The sequence below is a fragment of the Salvelinus sp. IW2-2015 genome, linkage group LG1 (genome assembly GCF_002910315.2).
Source record: "Salvelinus sp. IW2-2015 linkage group LG1, ASM291031v2, whole genome shotgun sequence".
Lineage (NCBI taxonomy): Eukaryota > Metazoa > Chordata > Actinopteri > Salmoniformes > Salmonidae > Salvelinus > Salvelinus sp. IW2-2015.
Genome location: NC_036838.1, coordinates 34815361 through 34838647, shown reverse-complemented (window position 1 = coordinate 34838647; position 23287 = coordinate 34815361). Strand labels below are relative to the sequence as shown.

At 42.7% G+C, this 23287-nt stretch overlaps 1 protein-coding gene across 5 annotated transcripts in view; it reads right to left on the bottom strand.

Moving 5' to 3' along the window:
* Positions 1-23044, bottom strand: part of srgap3 (SLIT-ROBO Rho GTPase activating protein 3) — a 123793-nt gene extending 100749 nt beyond the window's left edge. For 4 of the 5 annotated variants that reach the window (XR_002877644.1, XM_023990942.1, XM_023990921.1 and 1 more), the window contains exon 1: positions 22499-23042. Coding sequence is in view for 4 of the 5 variants with exons in the window: in XM_023990942.1 (XP_023846710.1) it covers positions 22499-22565 (67 nt within the window). In the remaining variant the exon portion in view is untranslated. Of the gene's footprint in view, positions 1-22498 lie in introns of all 5 variants that reach the window. The other variant, XM_070444563.1, reaches the window with a different exon arrangement.
* Between the last annotated feature and the right edge of the window lie 243 nt (positions 23045-23287).

The following is a 23287-nucleotide window of genomic DNA, read 5'->3' as shown; positions in this document are numbered from 1 at the left end:
AGGCTTGCTGAAGACTGCTGTGCTGCGGATGCTACATAACAGCTCTATCTTCAGTGGAGGTTGGCCTGAAGGACTGTTGTTCCTTGCTAATCTTACGAGGGAGTGGTGTGTGGAGGGGGGGGGGGAGGGGCGCGGGTTGAAAGATCAGATAATTTTCTGAGAGCCCTTCAACCTCTATATGGTGATGCATTCCGAAAAGCTAAACAATGACTTGATTTCTCACTCAACACACCCTTGCTGGAAATCTACCCCAGCCTTTCAACCTTGTTGCATGTCTCTAGTTTTTCTGTTTTTCTATTTTTCCCCCCACCTTTAAATATTAACCCATAATTGTCTGAAAGCAAGTAATTATTCCTTGGATAGTAGTCCCCAAAAAAACTGAATCAACCCTGGCAGAATACTTCACTTGTTAGGTCAGCCATAATACCCCTTCATAATAAAAGTTAGCCACCAATTCATACAATGTTGAATCTTTCCCCTCATAATATTGATAAAAAGCCAACCCACGGCACACCATTTCTGACTACAATATGTAACGCTTAGCATCCTTACTAGCAAAACGCATACATCTGAAGGACAAATAAACCTGCGTGATAGGCTACAAAGAAACTGCTAGGATGTAATCCGGAATTTATCCTTGTCAGTTTTGTGTGTGATGCACTTAGCCCCAATTTCAGCCAATATGCTGATGCATATGCTTCTACCTGTACAACAGCCTCTCGCGCTGCAGATGATGCTTCACAACTGTCACAATTTCAAATGGCAGCTCAACCTATGTCTCCGTGCCCAATACCCAAAAGAAGGCCATTCAAACATTTACAAACATGGTAAAACAACATAAAAATGAAATTAGCCCGCAGGGAAAGCACAATGTATCCCTATTCGTGCGTAAAACAGTAGCCTACAGAAAAATAACGGGTTAGCCATTTCGGCCTATTTTCTTTTTCGCTGCCCTCCCTTCATTTGACGGCCTATGCGCTTCCGAAAGATGCAAATGAAACCCACGTATTAATTCGACAGAGAAAATGGACATATCAGCCCCGCTGTCGCCGAGTAACTCTTATGAAGATTAAACTCCTCCAAGTAACCAATACACAGGGTCTATTGCTTGTTTTGAGGCATTAAACGTAAACTTCGCTCGATCCATCTACATGCCATAAACAAATGTTTCTGACCACACAATTAAACAAGAACAACAGTAAATAAACATTATAAATAAAACAGCAATGCTACCGAATGTCCCAAATCGAATCGGCTCTTCTCGTAGCTTCTATGTCAGGCCAACACACGACACCACCCAACCTACACAAATAAAACCTTCACAATGTCGACTTCGCCGCCTGTATGAAAAATACAGTACCTAAATGCTACGCCAACATCGCTCTCTGCTGTTTATTAGAAAATGCGAACTCGCCACAGCTGTCCGGTCTGTCGGCCTTCCTCAAGAAACCTTAACCAGCTACTATCTTCAGTGGAGGTTGCTGAAGGACTGCTGTGCTGCGATGCTACAGTACATCTCTATCTTCAGTGGAGGTTGCTGAAGGACTGCTGTGCTGCTAATAGCTGCCTCAGCTCATTGGTATTTTCATTCATAATCAGTCTTATATATTGCTATATCATATTGTTAATCAGCCAGGTCAAAGTGTAATTAGGAGTTTATTAATGACTAAAACGGCTAACTTTTTATCCCCCCTTTCTATTTGGTATGGTAGGAAAGAGTCCTTGCAGCTAAGTGTTGGCAGTGTGCTGTAGCTAATGTTACTGGTTGTCAGAGGCCACTGTTGTTTTAGCACTTCTCACTGCTGACCGTCTCAGTGACAGAGGTTAAATCATCTGAAAAGTAGAGTAGCACGCTGTGTCGTCCATGGAAACTCCTTGGCTGGGAACTAATGTGGCCTAAATACCATGCCATCATTTCCCCTGCCTGGCTGTGCTGGCTGTGCTCCAACTAGGATTGCTGCTCACTGCTGCATATTTAATATTTTGGACATTTTTTCTTCCCTTTCTGTATTGCTGTCACGTTCCTGACCTGTTTTCTCTTGTTTTATATGTATTTATTGGTCAGGGCGTGAGTGTTGGGTGGGCAGTCTATGTTTTCTATTTCTATGTTGGGTTTTGTGTTCGGCCTGGTATGATTCTCAATTAGAGACAGGTGTGTATCGTTTGTCTCTGATTGAGAGTCATACTAAGGCAGCCAGGGTTTCACTGGTGTTTTGTGGGTGTTTGTTTCCTGTGTTAGCGTTTGGGCCACACAGGACTGTTGCAGGTTAGTCACGTTTGTTGTTTTGTTTATTTGTAGTGTTTGTTGGTTTGCCATTAAAATCATGAATACCTCCTACTCCGCATCTTGGTCCGATCCATGCTCCTCCTCGTCTGAGGAGGAGAACGACATTGACAGCCGTTACAATTGCCTTTTGGTGCTTTTTGTCTCATTTAGAATTATTTTGAGCATAAAAAAACTGACTGCATGCTTAGTTACGTGAGATCATGTATTGAAATGGCAGTAAATATTCAGGAGACCCATGTGTAATTAACCAATGCCGAAGCAAACACAATGATTGAACCTGGGGACTAATCTATTATTGTAACAAACAAATTAATACTCCGCAGATCACTCATTAAATAGAAGCTTTTGCTTTTCTACTAAGGCCTTGAAAAATATTACGGACTACAAAGGGAAACCCAGCCGCAAGCTGCCCAGTGACGCGAGCTTACCAGACAAGCTAAATGCCTTTTATAATCGAGGCAAGCAACACCCAAGCATGCATGAGAGCACCAGCTGTTCTGGACGACTGTGTGATCACGCTCTCCATAGCCGATGTGAGCAAGACCTTTAAACAGGTCAACATTCACAAAGCCGGGTGGTAATGGCTCACATCAACAAAATCATGCCGGAAACCCTARACCTACCCCCAATTAGGATATCGCCCCAACAGATCCACAGATAACGCAATCTCAATCGCACTCCACACTGCCCTTTCCCACCTGGACAAAAGGAACACCTATGTGAGAATGCTTTCATTGACTACAGCTCAGCGTTCAACACCATAGTGCCCATGAAGCTCATCACTAAGCTAAGGACTCTGGGACTAAACACCTCCCTCTGCAACTGAATCTTGGACTTCCTGAAGGTCCACCCCCAGGTGCCTCAAAGTGATTATCTCAGGATATGTTGTCGGAATCGGTTCAGCCACCGGGCTTCTCCATGCATTGCGCTGACAGAGATAAACACCTCTCTGGGAAGAGGAAGGGCGGAGGTGTATGCTTCATGATTAACGACTCATGGTGTAATCATAACAACATACAGGAAGTCAAGTCCTTCTGCTCACCCACCTAGAATTCCTTACAATCAAATGCCGGCCATATTACCTCCCAAGAGAATTCTCGTCAGTTATCGTCACAGCTGTGTACATTCCCCCTCAAGAAGACACCAAGGCGGCCCTCAAGGAACTTCACTGGACTCTATGTAAACTGGAAACCTTACATCCTGAGGCTGCATTTATTGTAGCTGGGGATTTTAACAAAGCACATTTGAGAACAAGGCTACCTAAATTCTATCAGCATATTGATTGCACTACACGCGGGGGTAATACACTCGATCACTGCTATTCTAACTTGCGCGATGCATACAAAGCCCTCCCCTGCCGTCCCTTCGGCAAATCCGACCACGATGCCATCTTGCTCCTACCGTCTTATGGGCAGAAACTCAAGATGTACCAGTGACTAAAACCATTCAACACTGGTCTGACCAATCTCAATCGGAAGATTGTTTTGATCACGCAGCCTGGGATATGTTCCGGTCAGCCTCAGAGAACAACATCGATCTATATGCTGACTCGGTGAGTGAGTTTATAAAGAAGTGCATTGGAGATGTTGTAACCACAGTGACTATTAAAACCTACCCTAACCAGAAACTGTGGATGCATGGCGGCATTCGCGCAAAACTGAAAGCGCGAACCACCRCATTTAACCATGGAAAGAGGTCTGGAAATATGGCTGAATATAAACAGCGTAGTTAATCCCTCCGCAAGGCAATCAAACAAGCGAAAAGCTGGTACAGGGACAAAGTGAAGTCGCAATTCAACAGCTCAGACACAAGACGTACAGTGGGGAGAACAAGTATTTGATACACTGCCGATTTTGCAGGTTTTCCTACTTACAAAGCATGTAGAGTCTGCTAATTTTTATCATAGGTACACTTCAACTGTGAGAGACGGAATCTAAAACAAAAATCCTGAAAATCACATTGTATGATTTTTAACTAATTAATTTGCATTTTATTGCATGACATAAGTATTTGATCACCTACCAACCAGTAAGAATTCCGGCTCTCACAGACCTGTTAGTTTTTCTTTAAGAAGCCCTCCTGTTCTCCACTCATTACCTGTATTAACTGCACCTGTTTGAACTCGTTACCTGTATAAAAGACACCTGTCCACACACTCAATCAAACAGACTCCAACCTCTCCACAATGGCCAAGACCAGAGAGCTGTGTAAGGACATCAGGGATAAAATTGTAGACCTGCACAAGGCTGGGATGGGCTACAGGACAATAGGCAAGCAGCTTGGGAGAAGGCAACAACTGTTGGCGCAATTATTAGAAAATGGAAGAAGTTGAAGATGACGGTCAATCACCCTCGGTCTGGGGCTCCATGCAAGATCTCACCTCGTGGGGCATCAATGATCATGAGGAAGGTGAGGATCAGCCCAGAACTACCCGGCAGGACCTCCTTCAATGACCTGAAGAGAGCTGGGACCACAGTCTCAAAGAAAACCATTAGTAACACACTACGCCGTCATGGATTAAAATCCTGCAGTGTACACAAGGTCCCCCTGCTCAAGCCAGCGCATGTCCAGGCCCGTCTGAAGTTTGCCAATGACCATCTGGATGATCCAGAGGAGGAATGGGAGAAGGTCATTGTGTCTAATGAGACAAAAATAGAGCTTTTTGGTCTAAACTCCACTCGCCGTGTTTGGAAGAAGAAGAAGGATGAGTACAACCCCAAGAACACCATCCCAACCGTGAAGCATGGAGGTGGAAACATCATTCTTTGGGGATGCTTTTCTGCAAAGGGGACAGGACGACTGCACCGTATTGAGGGGAGGATGGATGGGCCATGTATCGCGAGATCTTGGCCAACAACCTCCTTCCCTCAGTAAGAGCATTGAAGATGGGTCGTAGCTGGGTCTCCAGCATGACAACGACCCGAACACACAGCCAGGGCAACTAAGGAGTGGCTCCGTAAGAAGCATCTCAAGGTCCTGGAGTGGCCTAGCCAGTCTCCAGATCGGCACCAATAGAAAATCTTTGGAGGGAGCTGAAAGTCCGTATTGCCCAGCGACAGCCCCGAAACCTGAAGGATCTGGAGAAGGTCTGTATGGAGGAGTGGGCCAAAATCCCTGCTGCAGTGTGTGCAAACCTGTCAAGAACTACAGGAAACGTATGATCTCTGTAATTGCAAACAAAGGTTTCTGTACCAAATATTAAGTTCTGCTTTTCTGATGTATCAAATACTTATGTCATGCAATAAAATGCAAATTAATTACTTAAAAATCATACAATGTGATTTTCTGATATTTTGTTTTAGACTCCGTCTCTCACAGTTGAAGTGTACCTTATATCAAAAATTACAGACCTCTACATGCTTTGTAAGTAGGAAAACCTGCAAAATCGGCAGTGTATCAAATACTTGTTCTCCCCACTGTATGTGGCAGGGTCGACAGGAAATCACGGACTACAAAAATAGTCGCAAGGCTGCTGGCCCAGACGGCATCCCTAGCCACGTCCTCAGAGCATGCGCAGACCAGCTGGCTGGTGTGTTTACGGACATATTCAATCTCTCCCTATACAAGTCTGCTGTCCCCAAATGCTTCAAGATGGCCACCAATGTTACTGTACCCAAGAAGGCAAAGATAACTGAACAAAATGACTACTGCCCCGTAGCACTCACTTCCGTCATCATGAAGTGCTTTGAGAGACTAGCCAAGGATCATATCACCTCCACCTTACCGGCCACCCTAGACCCACTTCAGTTTGCATATTGCCCCAACAGGTCCACAGACGATGCAATCGCCATCACACTGCCCTATCCCATCTGGAGAAGAGAAATACCTACGTAAGAATGCTGTTCATTGACTACAGCTCAGCATTCAATACCATAGTACTCTCCAAGCTCATCATCAAGCTGGAGTCCCTGGGTCTCAACCCCACCCTGTGCAATTGGGTCCTGGACTTTGACGGGCCGCCCCCAGGTGGTGAAGGTAGGAAACAACATCTCACATGACACAACAGTAGTGGGCTTGATTACCAACAACGACAGGACAGCCTACAGGGAGAAGGTGAGGGCACTCGGGAGTGTGGTGTCAGGAAAACAACCTCTCACTCAACGTCAACAAAACAAAGGAGATGATCGTGGATGTCAGGAAACAGCATAGGGAGTAACCCCCATCCACATCGATGGGACAGCAGTGGAGAAGGTGGAAGTTAAGTTCCTCGGCGTACATATCACCGACAAACTGAAATGGTCCACCCACACAAACAGTGTTGTGAAGAAGGCGTAACAGCTACTCTTCAACCTCGGGAGGCTGAAGAAATTTGGCTTGTCACCCATAATCCTGACAACCTTTTACAGATGCACAATCGAGAGCATCCTGTCGGGTTGTATCACAGCCTGGTATGGYAACTGCACCGCCCTCAACTGCAAGGCTCTCCAGAGGGTGGTGCGGTCTGCACAACSCATCACTGGGGGCAAACTACCTGCCCTCCAGGACACATACAGCACCCGGTGTCACAGGAAGGTCAAAAAGATCATCAAGGACAACAACCACCCGAGCCACTGCCTGTTCACACCGCTACCATCCAGAAGGCGAGGTCAGTACAGGTGCATCAAAGCTTGGAACGAGAGACTGAAAAACAGCTTATATCTCAAGGTCATCAGACTGCTAAACAGCAGTCACTAACTCAGAGAGGCTGCTGCCTACATTGAGACCCAATCCCTGGGCACTTTAATAAAATSGTTCACTAGTCACTTTAAACAATGCCACTTTAAATAATGCCCCTTTAATAATGTTCACATACAGTTGAAGTCAGAAGTTTACTAACACTTAGGTAGGAGTCATTAAAACTCGTTTTTCAACCACTCCACAAATTTCTTGTTAACAAACTAAAGCTTTGGCAAGTCGGTTAGGACATCTACTTTGTGCATGACACAAGTCATTTTTCCAACAATTGCTTACAGACAGATTATTTCACTTATAATTCACTGTATCACAATTCCAGTGGGTCAGAGTTTACATACAATAAGTTGACTGTGCCTTTAAACAGCTCGGAAAATACCAGAAAACGATGTCATGGCTTTAGAAGCTTCTGATAGATTATTTGACATAATTTCAGTCATTTGAAGGTCTACCTGTGGATGTATTTCAAGGCCTACCTTCAAACTCAGTGCCTCTTTGCTTGACATCATGGGAAAATCAAAAGAAATCAGCCAAGACCTCAGAAAAAGAATTGTAGACCTCCACAAGTCTGGTTCATCCTTGGGAGCAATTTCCAAGCGCCTGAAGGTACCACGTTCATCTGTACAAACAATAGTATGCAAGTATAAACACCATGGGACCACGCAGCCGTCATACCGCTCAGGAAGGAAACACGTTCTGTCTCCTAGAGAAAAGTGCAAATCAATCCCAGAACAACAGCAAAGGACCTTGTGAAGATGCTGGAGGAAACAGGTATAAAAGTATCTATATCCACATTGAAACAAGTCCTATATCGACATAACCTGAAAGGCACCTCAGCTAGGAATAAGCCATTGCTCCAAAACCGCCATAAAAAAGCCATACTACGGTTTGCAACTGCACATGGTGAAAAAGATCGTACTTTTTGGAGAAATGTCCTCTGGTCTGATGAAACAAAAATAAAACTATTTGGCCATAATGACCATCGTTATGTTTGGAGGAAAAAGGGGCTTGCAAGCCGAAGAACACCATCCCAATCGTGAAGCACGGGGGTGGCAGCATCATGTTGTGGGGGTGCTTTGCTGCAGAAGGGACTGGTGCACTTCACAAAATAGATGGCATCATGAGGGAGGAAAATTATGTGGATATATTGAAGCAACATCACAACAGATCAGTCAGGAAGTTAAAGCTTGGTCGCAAATGGGTCTTCCAAATGGACAATGACCCCAAGCTTACTTCCAAAGTTGTGGCAAATGGCTTAAGGACAACAAAGTCAAGGTATTGGAGTGGCCATCACAAAGCACTGACCTCAATCCTATAGAAAATGTGTGGGCAAAACTGAAAAAGCGTGTGCGAACAAGGAGGCCTACAAACCTGACTCAGTTACACCAGCTCTGTCAGGAGGAATGGGCCAAAATTCACCCAACTTAATGTGAGAAGATTGTGGAAGGTTACTTAAAACATTTGATCCAAGTTAAACAATTTAAAGCCAATGCTACTAAATAATAATTGTGTGTATGTAAACTTCTGACCCACTGGGAATGTGATGAAAGAAATAAAAGCTGAAATAAATAATTTCCCCTACTATTATGCTGACATTTCACATTCTTAAAATAAAGTGGTGATCCTAACTGACCTAAAACAGGGAATTTTTACTAGGATTAAATGTCAGGAATTGTGAAAAACTGAGTTTAAATGTATTTGGCTAAGGTGTATATAAACTTCCAACTTCAACTATATCTTACATTACTCATATGTATATACTGTATTTTATACCATCTATTGCACTTTGCCTATGCCGCTTGGCCATCGCTCCAACTATTTATATGTACATATTCTCATTCATCCCTTTAGATTTGTGTGTATTAGGTAGTTGTTGGGAAATTGTTAGATTACTTGTCAGATATTACTGCACTGTCGGAACTAGAAGCACAAGCATTTCGCTACACTCGCATTAACATCTGCTAACCATGTGTATGTGACTAATAAAAGCTGATTTGACTTGGTAAGGGTAGGCAACAACACATCTGCCACGCTGATCCTCAACACTGGAGCCCCTCAGGGGTGATTGCTGAGTCCCCTCCTGTACTCCCTGTTCACCCATAACTGCGTGGCCAAGCACGACTCCAACACCATCATTAAGTTTGCTGATGACACAACAGTGGTAGGCCTGATCACCGACAACGATGAGACAGCCTATACGGAGGAGGTCAGAGACCTGGCCGTGTTGTGCCAGGACAACAACCTCTCCCTCAATGTGAGTAAGACAAAGGAGCTGATTGTGGACTATAGGAAAAGGAGGGCCGAACAGGCCCCCATTTACATCGACGGGGCTGAAGTGGAGCGGGTTGAGAGTTTCAAGTTCCTTGGTGTCCACATCACCAACAAACTATCATGTTTCAAACACATCAAGACAGGTGTGAAGAGGGCACAACAACACCTTTTCCCCTTAAAAAGATTTGTCATGGGTCCCAAGATCCTTAAAAATTTCTACAGCTGCACCAAGTCTAGGACCAAAAGGCTCCTTAACAGCTTCTACCCCCAAGCCATAAGACTACTGAACAATTCATCAAATGTCCACCCGGATTATTTACATTGACCCCCCCCCCTTTGTTTTTACACTGCTGTTACACGCTGTTTATTATCTATGCATAGTCACTTTACAAATGACCTCAACTAAGCTGCACCCCTGCACATTGACTTGGCCCTGTTACCCCCTGTATATAGCCTCGTTAAGGTAATGCAATTTTCTTGTTACTTTTGTTGTTTTATTTTTATTGCATTTCTTTATTTAGTAAATATTTTCTTAACTCTATTTCTTGAACTGCATTGTTGGTTAAGGGSTTGTAAGTAAGCGTTTCACAGTAAGGTCTACACCTATAGTATCCGGCACATGTGACAAATAACATTTGATTTGATTATTTCTGAAATCCACGGAACAATTTATACAAAYTAGCAATTTATTGTGAGCAGCTGTAGTCACTTCAAATTTGGCCAATTAGGACCAGGACAACTACAGTAGAGAGAACACTGATTGCATTGACTGAGTTGGCCAACATATTGGTCTTTATGGAGACGCATGGCCTGGTCATAGTTTACAGTGATCTAAACTAGACTGTTGTTTCACAAATGGTGGTTTGGAACATGGGGACCATAGACACCATATAGACTACATAATTGGTTGGGACCCACTGGTTGGTTCTCACGGCCCAATTACTTCACACTAGGCTCAGTACACTGTGACCAGAAACCTTATTTTGATAATCTGATGAATATTGCCAAAGACCAATATGAAATATGAGTTAATCAGTGCAAATCTATTGCAATCGTTTGAGGCTGTTTACCACTTGGATGTTGCCTTAATGCCTAACACTGCATGGATGGTTTGCTGCATTGATCTCCCCTGTCTGATTACAGAAAAGCTGCCTTGTAACCTGGAGTTAAAACAAACAGACACACTCCCAACCTCGCATATTTCAAATGGGATGTCAACATTGTTAAACCAAAGCTCAAGGTCAATAAAATCAGCCCGATTTAAACTAATATTGAGGCCGCTTGATATCAAATAATAAACACATGGGTGTTTTAAACTGTGTTAAATATCTACTCCGATTGAGATTCAAAGATGYCTGCAGAAAGAATGGGGTGTGAGCTGTGATATGACACCTTGAGTTAAAAAACAAACTATTTTGGTTATTGAACTATAGTAAATGCAGTGGATTAACACCCGTAACAGAATGATGGTAACAGAATGACATAATGGGTCCCTGATCTGTACTATACAGAAATGCATAATTATGAATGTCCTTCTCTTTATGGTGACATATCCTGAGTAGGTACACAAAGGTAGAAAAATTGAATATCCTCCTATGGATGTTTGAGCTCCGCCCCCAAACATGACCAAATTTGGTTCTTGAAGGACGGGAAGTATCCTCGTTGAAGAAGGTTGAAATGACTAGCAACGGAAAATAAACTTAACCTCATTTGTCCGGCTTTCGCATCAACAAAATAATATTGATAACCTCTAGCAACACTACTTACCAGTCGTAAGGTTAAATGTGTCCCTCGCAATCAAAAGAAAGTTGAACCACAATCTTGGTGTAAACGGTGGTAGATTACGTTGTAGGAAGTGCGTGGTCTAATGGCAGCCCACTGTCTAACACAGCAGGATTGTTGTGCAGTTTGGACAAAAGTTGGATTCAGACGTTTATTTTCCGTCACCAGGCATTCAACCTTCCACAACTAGGATACTTCCTATCCTACAAGATTATAGTTGTGGTCGCAGCTAAGCACAGCAGAGCAAAGTTCAGCGTCCATGGACGCCCGGTGTTGGTCGTTGCTTAGTGGGTGAGGACGCTGGTTACAGTAAATGGAATGAGAGGGGGCTCATGGGTAGGTGTCAGTAAGAGCCGGGAGAGGTGACATTAAATGGAGAGAGAAAAGAGAGACAAGGGGAGGGTTTGCCCAAACTGTTTTCACACTCTTTCTTTGACCTCCATGGAACAGAATTTAAAAATAAAACAGCTATAAGCTGAACATAACAGTATGTCAGTGGAAGGGAGGACAGTAGCAGGTGCCCCAACAGTGTTTTTTTTTAGATATATATATTTTTTAATTTTTGTCATATTTTATTTTACTTATTTTTTTGCTGTTTCCCAACTCTGGGTTGTGTTTCCTACAAATTCCCATTGTAGCCAATTCAGCTGCAGTCCTTCTGTTACTGATTTGTTGGTCATTCTGTTACCAATTTTGTAACAGAATGACACGTTTTAATAACTTAAATCATAAACCAAATTGTAATCAGTAAAGACACTATAACTAATTGGYAAGTCTACCTTAACTTGTTACTTCTGTGAACTTTCATTATCCTCATGCATGATGGAGAGAAATGAGAAAATACAGTATTCAGACCCCTTGACTTTTTCCACATTTTGTTACGTTACAGCCCTAGTCTAAATTGTATTAAATATGTTTCCCTCATCAATCTATACAAAATAGCCCATAATGAGAAAGCAAAAACAGGTTGAGAAGTTTTTGCAAATTTATTTAAAAAAATGTAAACAAAAATACCTTATTTACATAAGTATTCAGACCCTTTGCCATGAGACTCGAAATTGTTTCCATTGATCATCCTTGAGATCTTTGATCATCCTTGAGATCATCCTTGAGTCCACCTGTGGTAAATTCAATTGATTGGACATGATTTGGAAAGACACAAACCTATCTTTATAAAGGTCCCCCAGTTGACAGTGCATGTCAGAGCACTGTCGAAGGAATAGTCCGTAGAGCTCCGAGACAGGATTGTGTCGAGGCACAGATCTGGGGAAGGGTAGCAAAACATTTCTACAGCATTGAAGGTCCCCAAGAACACAGTGGCCTCCATCATTCTTAAACTCTTCCTAGAGCTTGCTGCCCGGCCAAACTGAGAAATCGGGGGAGAAGGGCCTTGGTCAGGGAGGTGACCAAGACCCCAATGTTCACTCTGACAGAACTCCAGAGTACCTCTGTGGAGATGGGCGAACTTTCCAGAAGGACAGCCATCTCTGCAGCACTCCACCAATCAGTCCTTTATGGCAGAGTGGCCAGACGGAAGCAACTCCTCAGTAAAAGGCACATGACAGCTCGCTTGGAGTTTGCCAAAAGGCACCTAAAGGACTCTCAGACCATGAGAAAATAGATTCCCTGGTCTGATGAAACCAATAATGAACTCTTTGGCCTGAATGCCAGGCATCACCTCTGGATGAAACCTGGCACCATTCCTACGGTGAAGCATGGTGGTGGCAGCATCATGCTGTGGGGATGTCTTTCAGTGGCAGGGACTGGGAGACTAGTCAGGATCAAAGGAAAGATGAATGGAGCAAAGTACAGAGAGATCCTTGATGAAAACCTGCTCCAGAGCCCTCAGGACCTCATAYTGGGGCGACGSTTCACCTTCCAACTGGACAACGACCCGAACCACACAGCTAAGACAACGCAGGAGTGGCTTCGGGACAATTCTCTGAATGTCCTTGAGTGGCATTTCTGGAGAGACCTGAAAATAGCTGGGCAGCGACGCTCCCCATCCAACCTGACAGAGCTTGAGAGGACCTGCAGAGAGGAATGAGAGAAATTCCCCAAATACAGGTGTGCCAAGCTTGTAGCGTCATAACCAACAAGACTCGAGGCTGTAATCACTGCCAAAGGTGCTTCAACAAAGTACTAAGTAAAGGGTCTGAAGACTTATGTAAATGTCATAAGTTTTTTATTTTTAAATACATTTGCAAAATTTCTAAAAACCTGTTTTTGCTTTGTCATTATGGGGTATTGTGTGTAGATTGATGATGGGAAAAAAYAATTTCAGCAATTTTAGAATAAGGCTGTAACGTAACAAAATGTGAAGAAAGTCAAGGGKTCTGAATACTTACCGAATGCACTGTACGTTGGTTTTTGGTAACAGAATGTCAACACACTAGGCAATATTTCTTAAACTTACAGAAAGCAAATAATTTCTGCAAAACAAAATAGAAATGTTGATATTAGTTGGCAGGGGTCTTTGCTTCAATATTACTGTGTTTTGATGCATTTCTAATACCTATTAAATACTGTTTCTGTTAGATGTTGTCTAAGACCCCTTTTCCCGTTTGACCAGAATTCAAAGCCTTTATTATTTTCAAATTTTTAGGATGGGAAATGGTTAAAACATTTATATATGCCTTAATTTCTCAAAAATATATAGACTCTTAGCTTTCATTTGACGCCAAATGTGATGTGCTCCTATGAACTTCACATGTTAGTGCTCATGGTGCTTTTTACATGGAAATGCCCACATTCCTTCTTAACACTTTTCATGTGCCAGCAGTTCAGCCATCACAAATTCCAGATGAAGACAAAATATATTCTGGAACCAATTATTCTATGTCAAAGACTTCAAATTATTATATGATTTATTGCAATACAACAAACCTTTAGCTATAATATGCTAAGGCAAAACAGAAGAACACAGGAGGTACAATCAGGAAAATATATAGGCATAGTATTTTTCTGATCCAAGCTAAGCTTACCAAAAGTTCTTAATAGGAAATGATTGTCAGATGTGCAAAATAGTATTTATTCTCAAACTATCCACATTTCACTAAAAGGCAGAAGACTAGTTGCATCTGTGCAGTACAGTGCACATCTCTGATCTCAGTAATTGTATTAGTGTGATCACTGGGAGTAACAACACCTATAGTCTACACTATTGTCTATCCACCCAATGTGTGAACACTATCCCCTTGGCTCTCACTTGGCAAGAAGTCGGTTTCTTTGGAATGCTTTTCATATTGGCTGCTCTCTCTAGCCCTTCTAATAAAACATAACACTTTCTCCCCTTTTGGGTGTGCTGGGATCATAACTGAAACTCATCAAAGCCCTCTGCTCTGCATGAAACAAACAGGGGTAGCCTGGGTAGAATCCTGAGGCATGAGAGTTAATATTATGGGAGGCCATCAGTACATGATATACACTATATGGTTCTCTCTAACCTTAGTAAGGCATAGTTGGACTGTGGTTATGGTTCTAGCAGTGGACATTTGCATTCTTTTGCATTCTGTATTGTAGAAATCGGAGGCTAGATTTGTTCTACTGTGATTATTATTATTTGACCATGCTGGTCATTTATGAACATTTGGACATCTTGGCCATGTTCTGTTATAATTTCCACCCGGCACAGCCAGAAGAGGACTGGCCACCCCTCATATCCTGGTTCCTCTCTAGGTTTCTTCCTAGGTTTTGGTCTTTCTAGGGAGTTTTTCCTAGCCACCGTGCTTCTACACCTGCATTGCTTGCTTTTGGGGGTTTTAGGCTGGGTTTCTGTACAGCATTTTGAGATATCAGCTGATGTAAGAAGGGCTATATAAATACATTTGATTTGATTTGATTMTTATGCTAAAACATTACTTTGTTACTCTAACTATCCTAGGGGTATTTAGCAGACCTCTGGGTAACATTGACATTACACAGACAGAATGATTTTGGACATACAGTACCAGTACAGTACCACACTCTTGGCCTTCTCTCAACCAGCTTCATGAGGTAGTCACCTGGAATGCATTTCAATTAGCAGGTGTGCCAGTCCATAATTACTTTAAGACATGAAGGTCAGTCAATCCGGAAAATGTCAAGAACTTTGAAAGTTTCTTCATGTGCAGTCGCAAAAACCATCAAGCTCTATGATGAAACTGACTCTCATGAGGACCACCACAAAAAAAGGAAGACCCAGAGTTCATTAGAGTTAACTGTACCTCAGAAATTGCAGCCCAAAAAACTTCACAGAGTTCAAGTAACAGACACATCTCAACTTTAACTGCTCAGAGGAGACTGTGTGAATCAGGGCTTCATGGTCRAATTGCTACAAAGAAACCACTACTAAAGGACACCAATAAGAAGAAGAGACTTGCTTGGGCCAAGAAACACAAGCAATGGACATTAGACCGGTGGAAATCTGTCCTTTGGTCTGATGAGTTCTAATTTGAGATTTTCTTTGTGAGACGCAGAGTAGGTGAACGGATGATCTCCGCATGTGTTGTTCCCACCGTGAAGCATGGAGGTTTGATGGTGTGGGGGTGCTTTGCTGGTGACACGGTCTGTGATTTATTTAGAATTCAAGGCACACTTAACCAGCATGGCTACCATTCTACAGCGATACGCCATCCCATCTGGTTTGCGCTTAGTGGGACTATCATTTGTTTTTCAACAGGACAATGACCCAACACACCTCCAGGCTATGTAAGGGGTATTTGACCAGATGACCTGGCCTCCACAATCACCCGACCTCAACCCAATTGAGATGGCTTGGGATGAGTTGGACCACAGAGTGAAGGAAAAGCAGCCAACAAGTGCTCAGCAAATGTGGGAACACCTTCAAAACTGTTGGAAAAGTATTCCAGGTGAAGCTGGTTGAGAGAATACTAAGAGTGTGCAAAGCTGTTATCAATGCAAAGAGCAGCTACTTTGAAGAATCTAAAATGTTTTGATTTGTTTAACACTTTTTTGGTTACTACATGATTCCATATGTGTTATTTCAAAGTTTACAATGTTGAAAATTGTAAAAATAAAGAAAAACCCTTGAATGAGTAGGCGTGTCCAAACGTTTAACCGGTACTGTACCTGCTATGTGAGATGTGAATCAAATCCCACTCACTTTTTTTGCCTCTGCAGAGCAGGTTGAGTTTGTTTGCTTTTGGTCTGGCTGAGGACAACCTGCAGAGAAGGGCTTATCACCAGCCCAGTAGCAGAAACCTGAGCCCAAAGGTGTGAAAACTGAAAACTCCCTTGACCAGACCACAGAGTGCTGCCTGCTTGCAGCAACATGACCCTGTTTCCTCTGTCTGTCTGCGTGTGTGTGCGCTATTAGTGAAGAAATTGCCGGCATGCTTGTACATGAGTATCACCAGGGTTAGACAGACAGAGGGTGTACCGGTCATTAGCGAGCTGTGACCTGAGAAAGAGGCCATAAGGGAATGCTATGCTGCAAGGTAAACRCTGTCTTTTCTATGGAAGGCAAATGATGAATATGTGTGTGTATTCACTGAGTCATGATATGAATGTTAGAGCCTGTAGTGCACATGGTGACATTACCCATCAAGTACTAACAAATGGAAGCGTTTAGTAGGGAACTACAGATCTGTAACTGCATCACCTTCAATGATGTTCTCATAAGCACCATAAACAACACTTTATAAAGACAGCATCACAGCTACAGAAAAATGCTAATGTGGARAAAAGATGATGAGCCATCAAAATAAACTAATATACAGAACATTTTGGAGCAGATTTGGGTGGGCATGTTATTCAAAGCTCCGGCATCCTGTTCATTAAGGGTTCACTGTTCTAAAAAACAACAAAAGGATTCTGAGGAGATTGCTCTGTAGCACTTCTCCTGCAATGGGATCAGGTTCAGCACCAGAGCCAAAGCCAGGGAAGGCTGCCAAAAGGACAGGCAACATGCTGTCCCCCAGCCAGGGCCGGGTGTGGGGGGGATAGGGAGAGAGAACAGTACAGACAAATAACAGACAAATCTAATAAAAAACGAACCACTCACAAGACAACCACACCATAGGAGTTTCACCACATGGCCCGGCTACACAACTGAGTGGTTTAGAAGGGATTATGAAAAAGGTGAAAACAAGCAGTGGAAATGCGTCAGTATTAGGTTATCAAGCCAATCTAGCATAAGAAGGAAGTAGAGAAGCTTCCCTGTAAAATGTAATGGATGAACAAGAAACGGAGATTACAGAGACATGCTGTGTGTACTGTGTTGCACGTCTGTATGCAATCCAGCTAGTACATGTACAGTATGATCCCAAGACCTTTGATCCATGCGGTCTCTGAGCGTCTTGCGAGGGGGAAGGCTTTTCTTTTAGAATCCTCTCCTCTCTGTCTCATACGTCTCCATTGCAGGGGCCTACACTGCATTTGCAATGATACCAAAAGAGAAGTTGACTTATGAAATTCACATATCTTTTGAGCAAAATGTTTGTGGCGATGTGAAGTTGTTTTCTTGCTTGGTGAATCATTTAAAACGGATACATTTAAGAGGAAACAGAGACTAATCACAATGATAACATTGCCCTTTCCTATTGGTTCATACGTCTTCATCCTCAAGCTCAAATGACTATTAAAATGATTCACTGATGCCTTACTGAAATCAATCTATCAATAAATACAAGCCAAGCAACCTTGCAGCAGCTAGCTATGCTGTGCCACGGCCTATCAGAAAGGCAACACTGATCATCAACACCCTCTCTCTCTCTCATATACATCATCCATACATAAAAACGCAATAACTCACCACGTCAGGTGCCATCAATAAACTGAAGCTCATTATGGTAGCACAGTGATTGGGCCTTACAGACAGAAAGAGCCCCAAAACGCTGCCATTGTTGTTAACCAACTGACGAACAAAACCAACAGGCCGTGGATGTCGGAGCCCCCTTGTGTTGGTTGCTGGAGATCCTCTGTGTGGTTGAGCAGCTGAGAATGAGTGAAGAGGCGGATTTCTCCATAAATTAGCATCAGTCTCTTCCTTGCTCTCTTTCAAGGCCTTGTCTTACACACAGCCAGGCTTTATAGGACTAGAGAATGGCTCCCATGGCAGCTTCAGATGGATGCTGAATAATAGATGGTTGAATGAACAAAACAACCTTCCAGTCGGCACAGTGCCATGGTAGAGAGAGAGAGGAGCCATACTGGAGAAGTCTGGCCAATGGCAAGCTGAAGACAAGATGTTATTTACTAGACATCATTTAAAGTCACACCACCATATAAGGCAACATTAGGTTTCACTACCATTATTACCAGCAGTAATAGACATACAACCCTTCCCCAGTAGAASTAAGAGTGGTGCTGTAGAGCAACCCATAATCCTCCAGTAGCAGTTCACACTCTCCTCTCCTCCTAGCCTAGCGTCTGAGGGTTGACTCAGGCGATCATTAACCATAAGCCCCTGCAGCACARTAACTGAGACTGGGTGGGAGGAATTCTCCCTCTCTCGCTTACTGACACTGCCACTCAACCCACTTAGCAGCACTGATGCTTAAGATGGTTCTCCTCATTCTCTTGGTGCCTGTTCAGTCACTTGTTCATCCTTATTGTTATACGCCACCCCCTATGTCTTTATGGTTCATTTGGATGGCTTACATTATATACAGCATTCCTGAGGAGTTCAGGCTTCTCTAGCATGCTAAAATATTCCCTGTATTGCCATTCTTACAGTAGTAGAAGACAATTCACAGTATTATTCTCAATGATCCAGCTCAATCTCCTATTTGCCTTTGTATTTCACACCCCACGGCCACTACCCTGAGATGCATAGRAACACAGTGACAGCAGYACRGGCTGGATTATCTAGGACGGCACTGGGTGAAACTGCATCATTGATATCCTTTTTAAAACATGTCTCGCCCAGCCCAGTGATAAATATGGTGAATAACAGATTAACACGCTTGACAATAATAAACTACAAATCCCCAGCTGCAACCCTGACAGAATTCCCTAAAAGCCTTTACCTCAGGCCTAAATCACAAATCGAATCACTCAGTCTGTGATCCATTATTAGATCCATAATCTCAGACTTTGAAATCAATGAAACAGAACTATGTACAWACAGTGCCTTTGGAAAGTATTTAGACCCCTTGACTTTTTCCACATTTTGTTACATTACAGCTTTATTCAAAAATAGATTACATTTTTGTTAAATCCTCAGCAATCTACACACAATACCCAATAATGACAAAGTGAAAACATGTTTTTAGAAATGTTTGCAAATGTATTACAAATAAAAAACAGATACCTTATTTACATAAGTATTCAGACCCTTCGCTAYGAGACTTGAAATTGAGCTCAGTTGTATCATGTTTCCATTGATCATCCTTGAGATGTTTCTACAACTTGATTGGAGTCCACCGGTGGTAAATTCAATTGATTGGACATGATTTGGAAAGGCACACACCTGTCTATACAAGGTCCCACAGTTGACAGTGCATGTCAGAGCAAATACCAAGCCAAGAGGTTGAAGGAACTGTCCGTAGAGGTCGAGACCRGATTGTGTCGAGGTACAGATCTGGGGAAGGGTAAWAAAATGTCTGCAGCATTGAAGGTTGCCAAGAACACATTGGCCTCCATCATTCTTAAATGGAAGAAGTTTGGAACCACCAAGACTCGTCCTAGAGCTGGCCACCCGGCCAAACTGAGCAATCGGGGGAGAAGGGCCTTGGTCAGGGAGGTGACCAAGAACCCAATGGTCACTCTGACAGAGCTGTAGAGTTCCTCTGTGGGGTCTGAATACTTATGTAAATGTCATATTTCAGTTTTCTTTACTTTTTATAAATTAGCAAAAATTTCAACAACAAWWWWWTTWTATTTGTCATTATCGGGTATTGTGTGTAGATTTGATGGRAAAAAAACAAATAAATCAATTTTAGAATAAAACTAACGTAACAACATTTGAAAAAAGTAAACGSGTATGAATACTTTCAAATGCACCATAAAAAAAGTGCAGTGAGGCAGGTCCAGGCAACAGAAGGCTAGAAGGCCAGYGGAAGTGTGATCATCCACACTATTAAAGGGTGTAAACAGTGAGAGTATACACRTTCTTTCTAATTTATCACAGACAATAACTGAGTGGAAGGCTAATATGACCAGCTATTGTCACCAGGCCTTGATACTGTCTGGCCTAGGGTAAGACAATCAGTCAAATAAAGTAAATCTACATTTGTTTAATTAGGTCTAGATGCTCTAAGAGGAAGGACAGAAAACAGGGCGATAAGATAAATACAAAAAATATGACATTTCACCATAGGCAGCATGCAAAACAACATCTGTATCTTTCATAACACCTTCAGAGCCATCAGCCAGATGTTAGTGTCACCTGTCTGGACTCTGGGGAGATAGTGTTAGATGTCCTATGAGGGTAAAGCCTCTTTCAGAGCAGAAGCCACGTAAGCCTGGATACAGACCCCACAGGACCTGCTATGTTGTTCAGTCACAGCACAGACAGCACAGACCGCCCTCCCCTCCGCCGCACTCTCTCTCACGCACACACACACACCCACACACACTACCTTGACGCTCTGAGGGTGCACTGTCACTTCGTAAACATCAGCCAGGCAGAAAACACACATACTGTAGGGCAGGGATCCCCAACTGGCAGCCTGCGTGTAAGTTTTCTGTTAAAAAAAATAATACAAATTGGGGGTGGGGGGGATTGGGGGGGGCATAAGACTGTAAAAACACCAGCAAATCAGCTCCAAGTGATTTTAATTTTGGAAATCTGTTCCAAAGTATTCCTAYTCATAGAGATATTTACATTGTGTGTATAAAACATTACAAACACCTTCCTAATATTGACTTGAACCACCTTTTTCCCTCAGAACAGCTCAATTCATTGGGGCATGAACTCTACAAGCTGTCGACAGCGTTCCACAGGAATGCTGGTCCATGTTGACTCCAATGCTTTCCACAGTTGTGTCAAGTTGGCTGGATGTCCTTTGGGTGGTGGGCCATTCTGATACATATGGGAAACTGTTGAGTGTGAAAAATCCAGCAGCACTGCAGTTCTTGACACACTCAAACCAGTGCCCCTGGCACCTRCTACCATACCCTGTTTAAAAGGCACTTACATATTTTGTCTTGCCCATTCACCCTCTGAATGGCACACATACACAATACTYAATTGTCTGAARGCTTWAAAATCCTTCTTTAACCTGTCTCCTCCCCTTCATCTATACTGATTGAAATGGATTTAACAGCTGACATCAATAAGGAATCATAGCTTTTACMTGAACTCACCTGGTCAGTCTGTCATGGAAAAARCAGGTGTTCCTAATGTTTTGTACACTCAGTGTACGTGATAATATGCAAATGCAGGGCAAGTTTTGAAATTATTATGTTTTAGTCAAATATTATATCTGTTTGGGCTTCTTGAGGTCAATTTGCAGTCTACAAATGATTTGTAATTATGTTCTGCCATCCGCTCAAAAAAACTAATTGGCCAGCGGCTGAATCTAGTTGATGATCCCTGTCCTACAGGATATTCTTCCTAACAGAGARAGGAGACAGAGAGAGAATGCCACCAGAGCCCCCCTGCTGTAGTAGTGTCATGCTATGTTAATTTTWATTTTTTATTTCACCTTTATTTAACTAGGCAAATTCTTATTTACAATGAYAGCCTACCYCGGCCAAACCCAGACGACGCTGGGCCAATTGTGCACCRCCCTATGGGACTCCCAATCATGGCCAGATGTGATACAGCCTGGATTCGAACCAGAGACTGTAGTGATGCCTCTTGCACTTAGACAATGTATTCAAATATAATTGATATCCAATATAAATKGATGCTATTTGCTTCTCCAGTGACATTAATATAGAGGCAATGTGGTGTGGCTGAACTCAAAGGCTCAATAAATGTAAACAAAGGAGCGCAATTAACGGAGCTCCGCCCCAGACCCCCCCCAGGGACCATGACAGTACACAGATCGTTCTACCCAGCAACAAAGCGTGCAGCCTTTCAAACACACTGACCCTAAATCGAGCCAGACTGAAAAGCCAATGTCCGACTCCGAGTTTCTAAACCTTGTCTTTTACCCTGGCGTCTTTAGGGTGCATATAAGAATTGACCTCAGTTATATGATTCCTTCTTTCGAACGTTCCTGGTCTCTCCCACATGTCCAGCGGCCTCATCAATGGGCCTACAGAAGTTCATTGACAGATCTCCTGTCACCTGAAGGCTGGGTACAATATAATTATATGCAAAATAGCTACATAGATAGGGATGCTGATGATAAAGGTGACCAAACCACATTGATGGACGCTATGTCTACTACTTGACAAGCCCTCAGCACTGGTAAGGTGACCAAGCAGGCACAAAASCTAAACGTCGATTTACTTATGATTCGTTGAAATGTAATAATGAAACTGTAGCCTATGCTTTCCCAATTTTGTCTCGTGTCATTTAGCTTGCAGGTCTATTGATGCAGTTCCACAAGGTCAAAACATTTCTGAATTTGCATATCCTGTAATACCCACCTTTGACTTGCGTTTCATATTCTCCTATGATCTCCTTGTCCTTCTTGACTCTGGTTTGAGATGACATTTTTCGTGGGGGCTTGCGCAAGAGGTCCTCTATGATGATTCTCGACTCCAGCAGCGTTGTTCTCCGTCCTCTGCTCTTTGTGTCCGATTAGCTCAATGCAAAAAATGTAAACTCAAGTTTCAAGTAACGCTAATCACTTAATGAAGAAATGAAACGCGAAATTCTATAGTGAGCTCCCTAATGCTCACCTGCAGAGGGCTATGTCTATTTTATCTTGAAGAGAAGTACTACGCTTTTCTTGATAAAGCATGCCATCCAATGCAAAAGCTGCAGCGGAGAAAAACAAAACCCTTCTACTCAAAGAAAGAAAATAATGGAAATAGAATGATCGTGGGTGTAGGCTAGGCGTTCACCCATTTCGATTATTTCTTTATTTCTAGAGTGCCCAAAAATGAATATTTGTGCGTTCGCAGTGGACCAGTCTTTGATTAGCTGTGCGCTYTGAGATTTTGCGCTGCAGGGACATATGAATTGAGTCGAACGTCACACGAGTCTCCTCCCGTTGTAGAACTCTCTCTCTCTCTTACTCTAACTCAATCCCACACATTTTGTTGCATGAAATGTGGTATCTGTTAAGCAGTTTTTTTCTTTAATTTGATATGATTTCTTGCATTTTCTTCAATGTCGGCTAAATAGTGTCTGATTCTGCCAGTTAGTGTCTTATTCCGTCATAAATCAAATCAAATTGTATTTGTCACATGGCCGAATACAACAGTGAAATG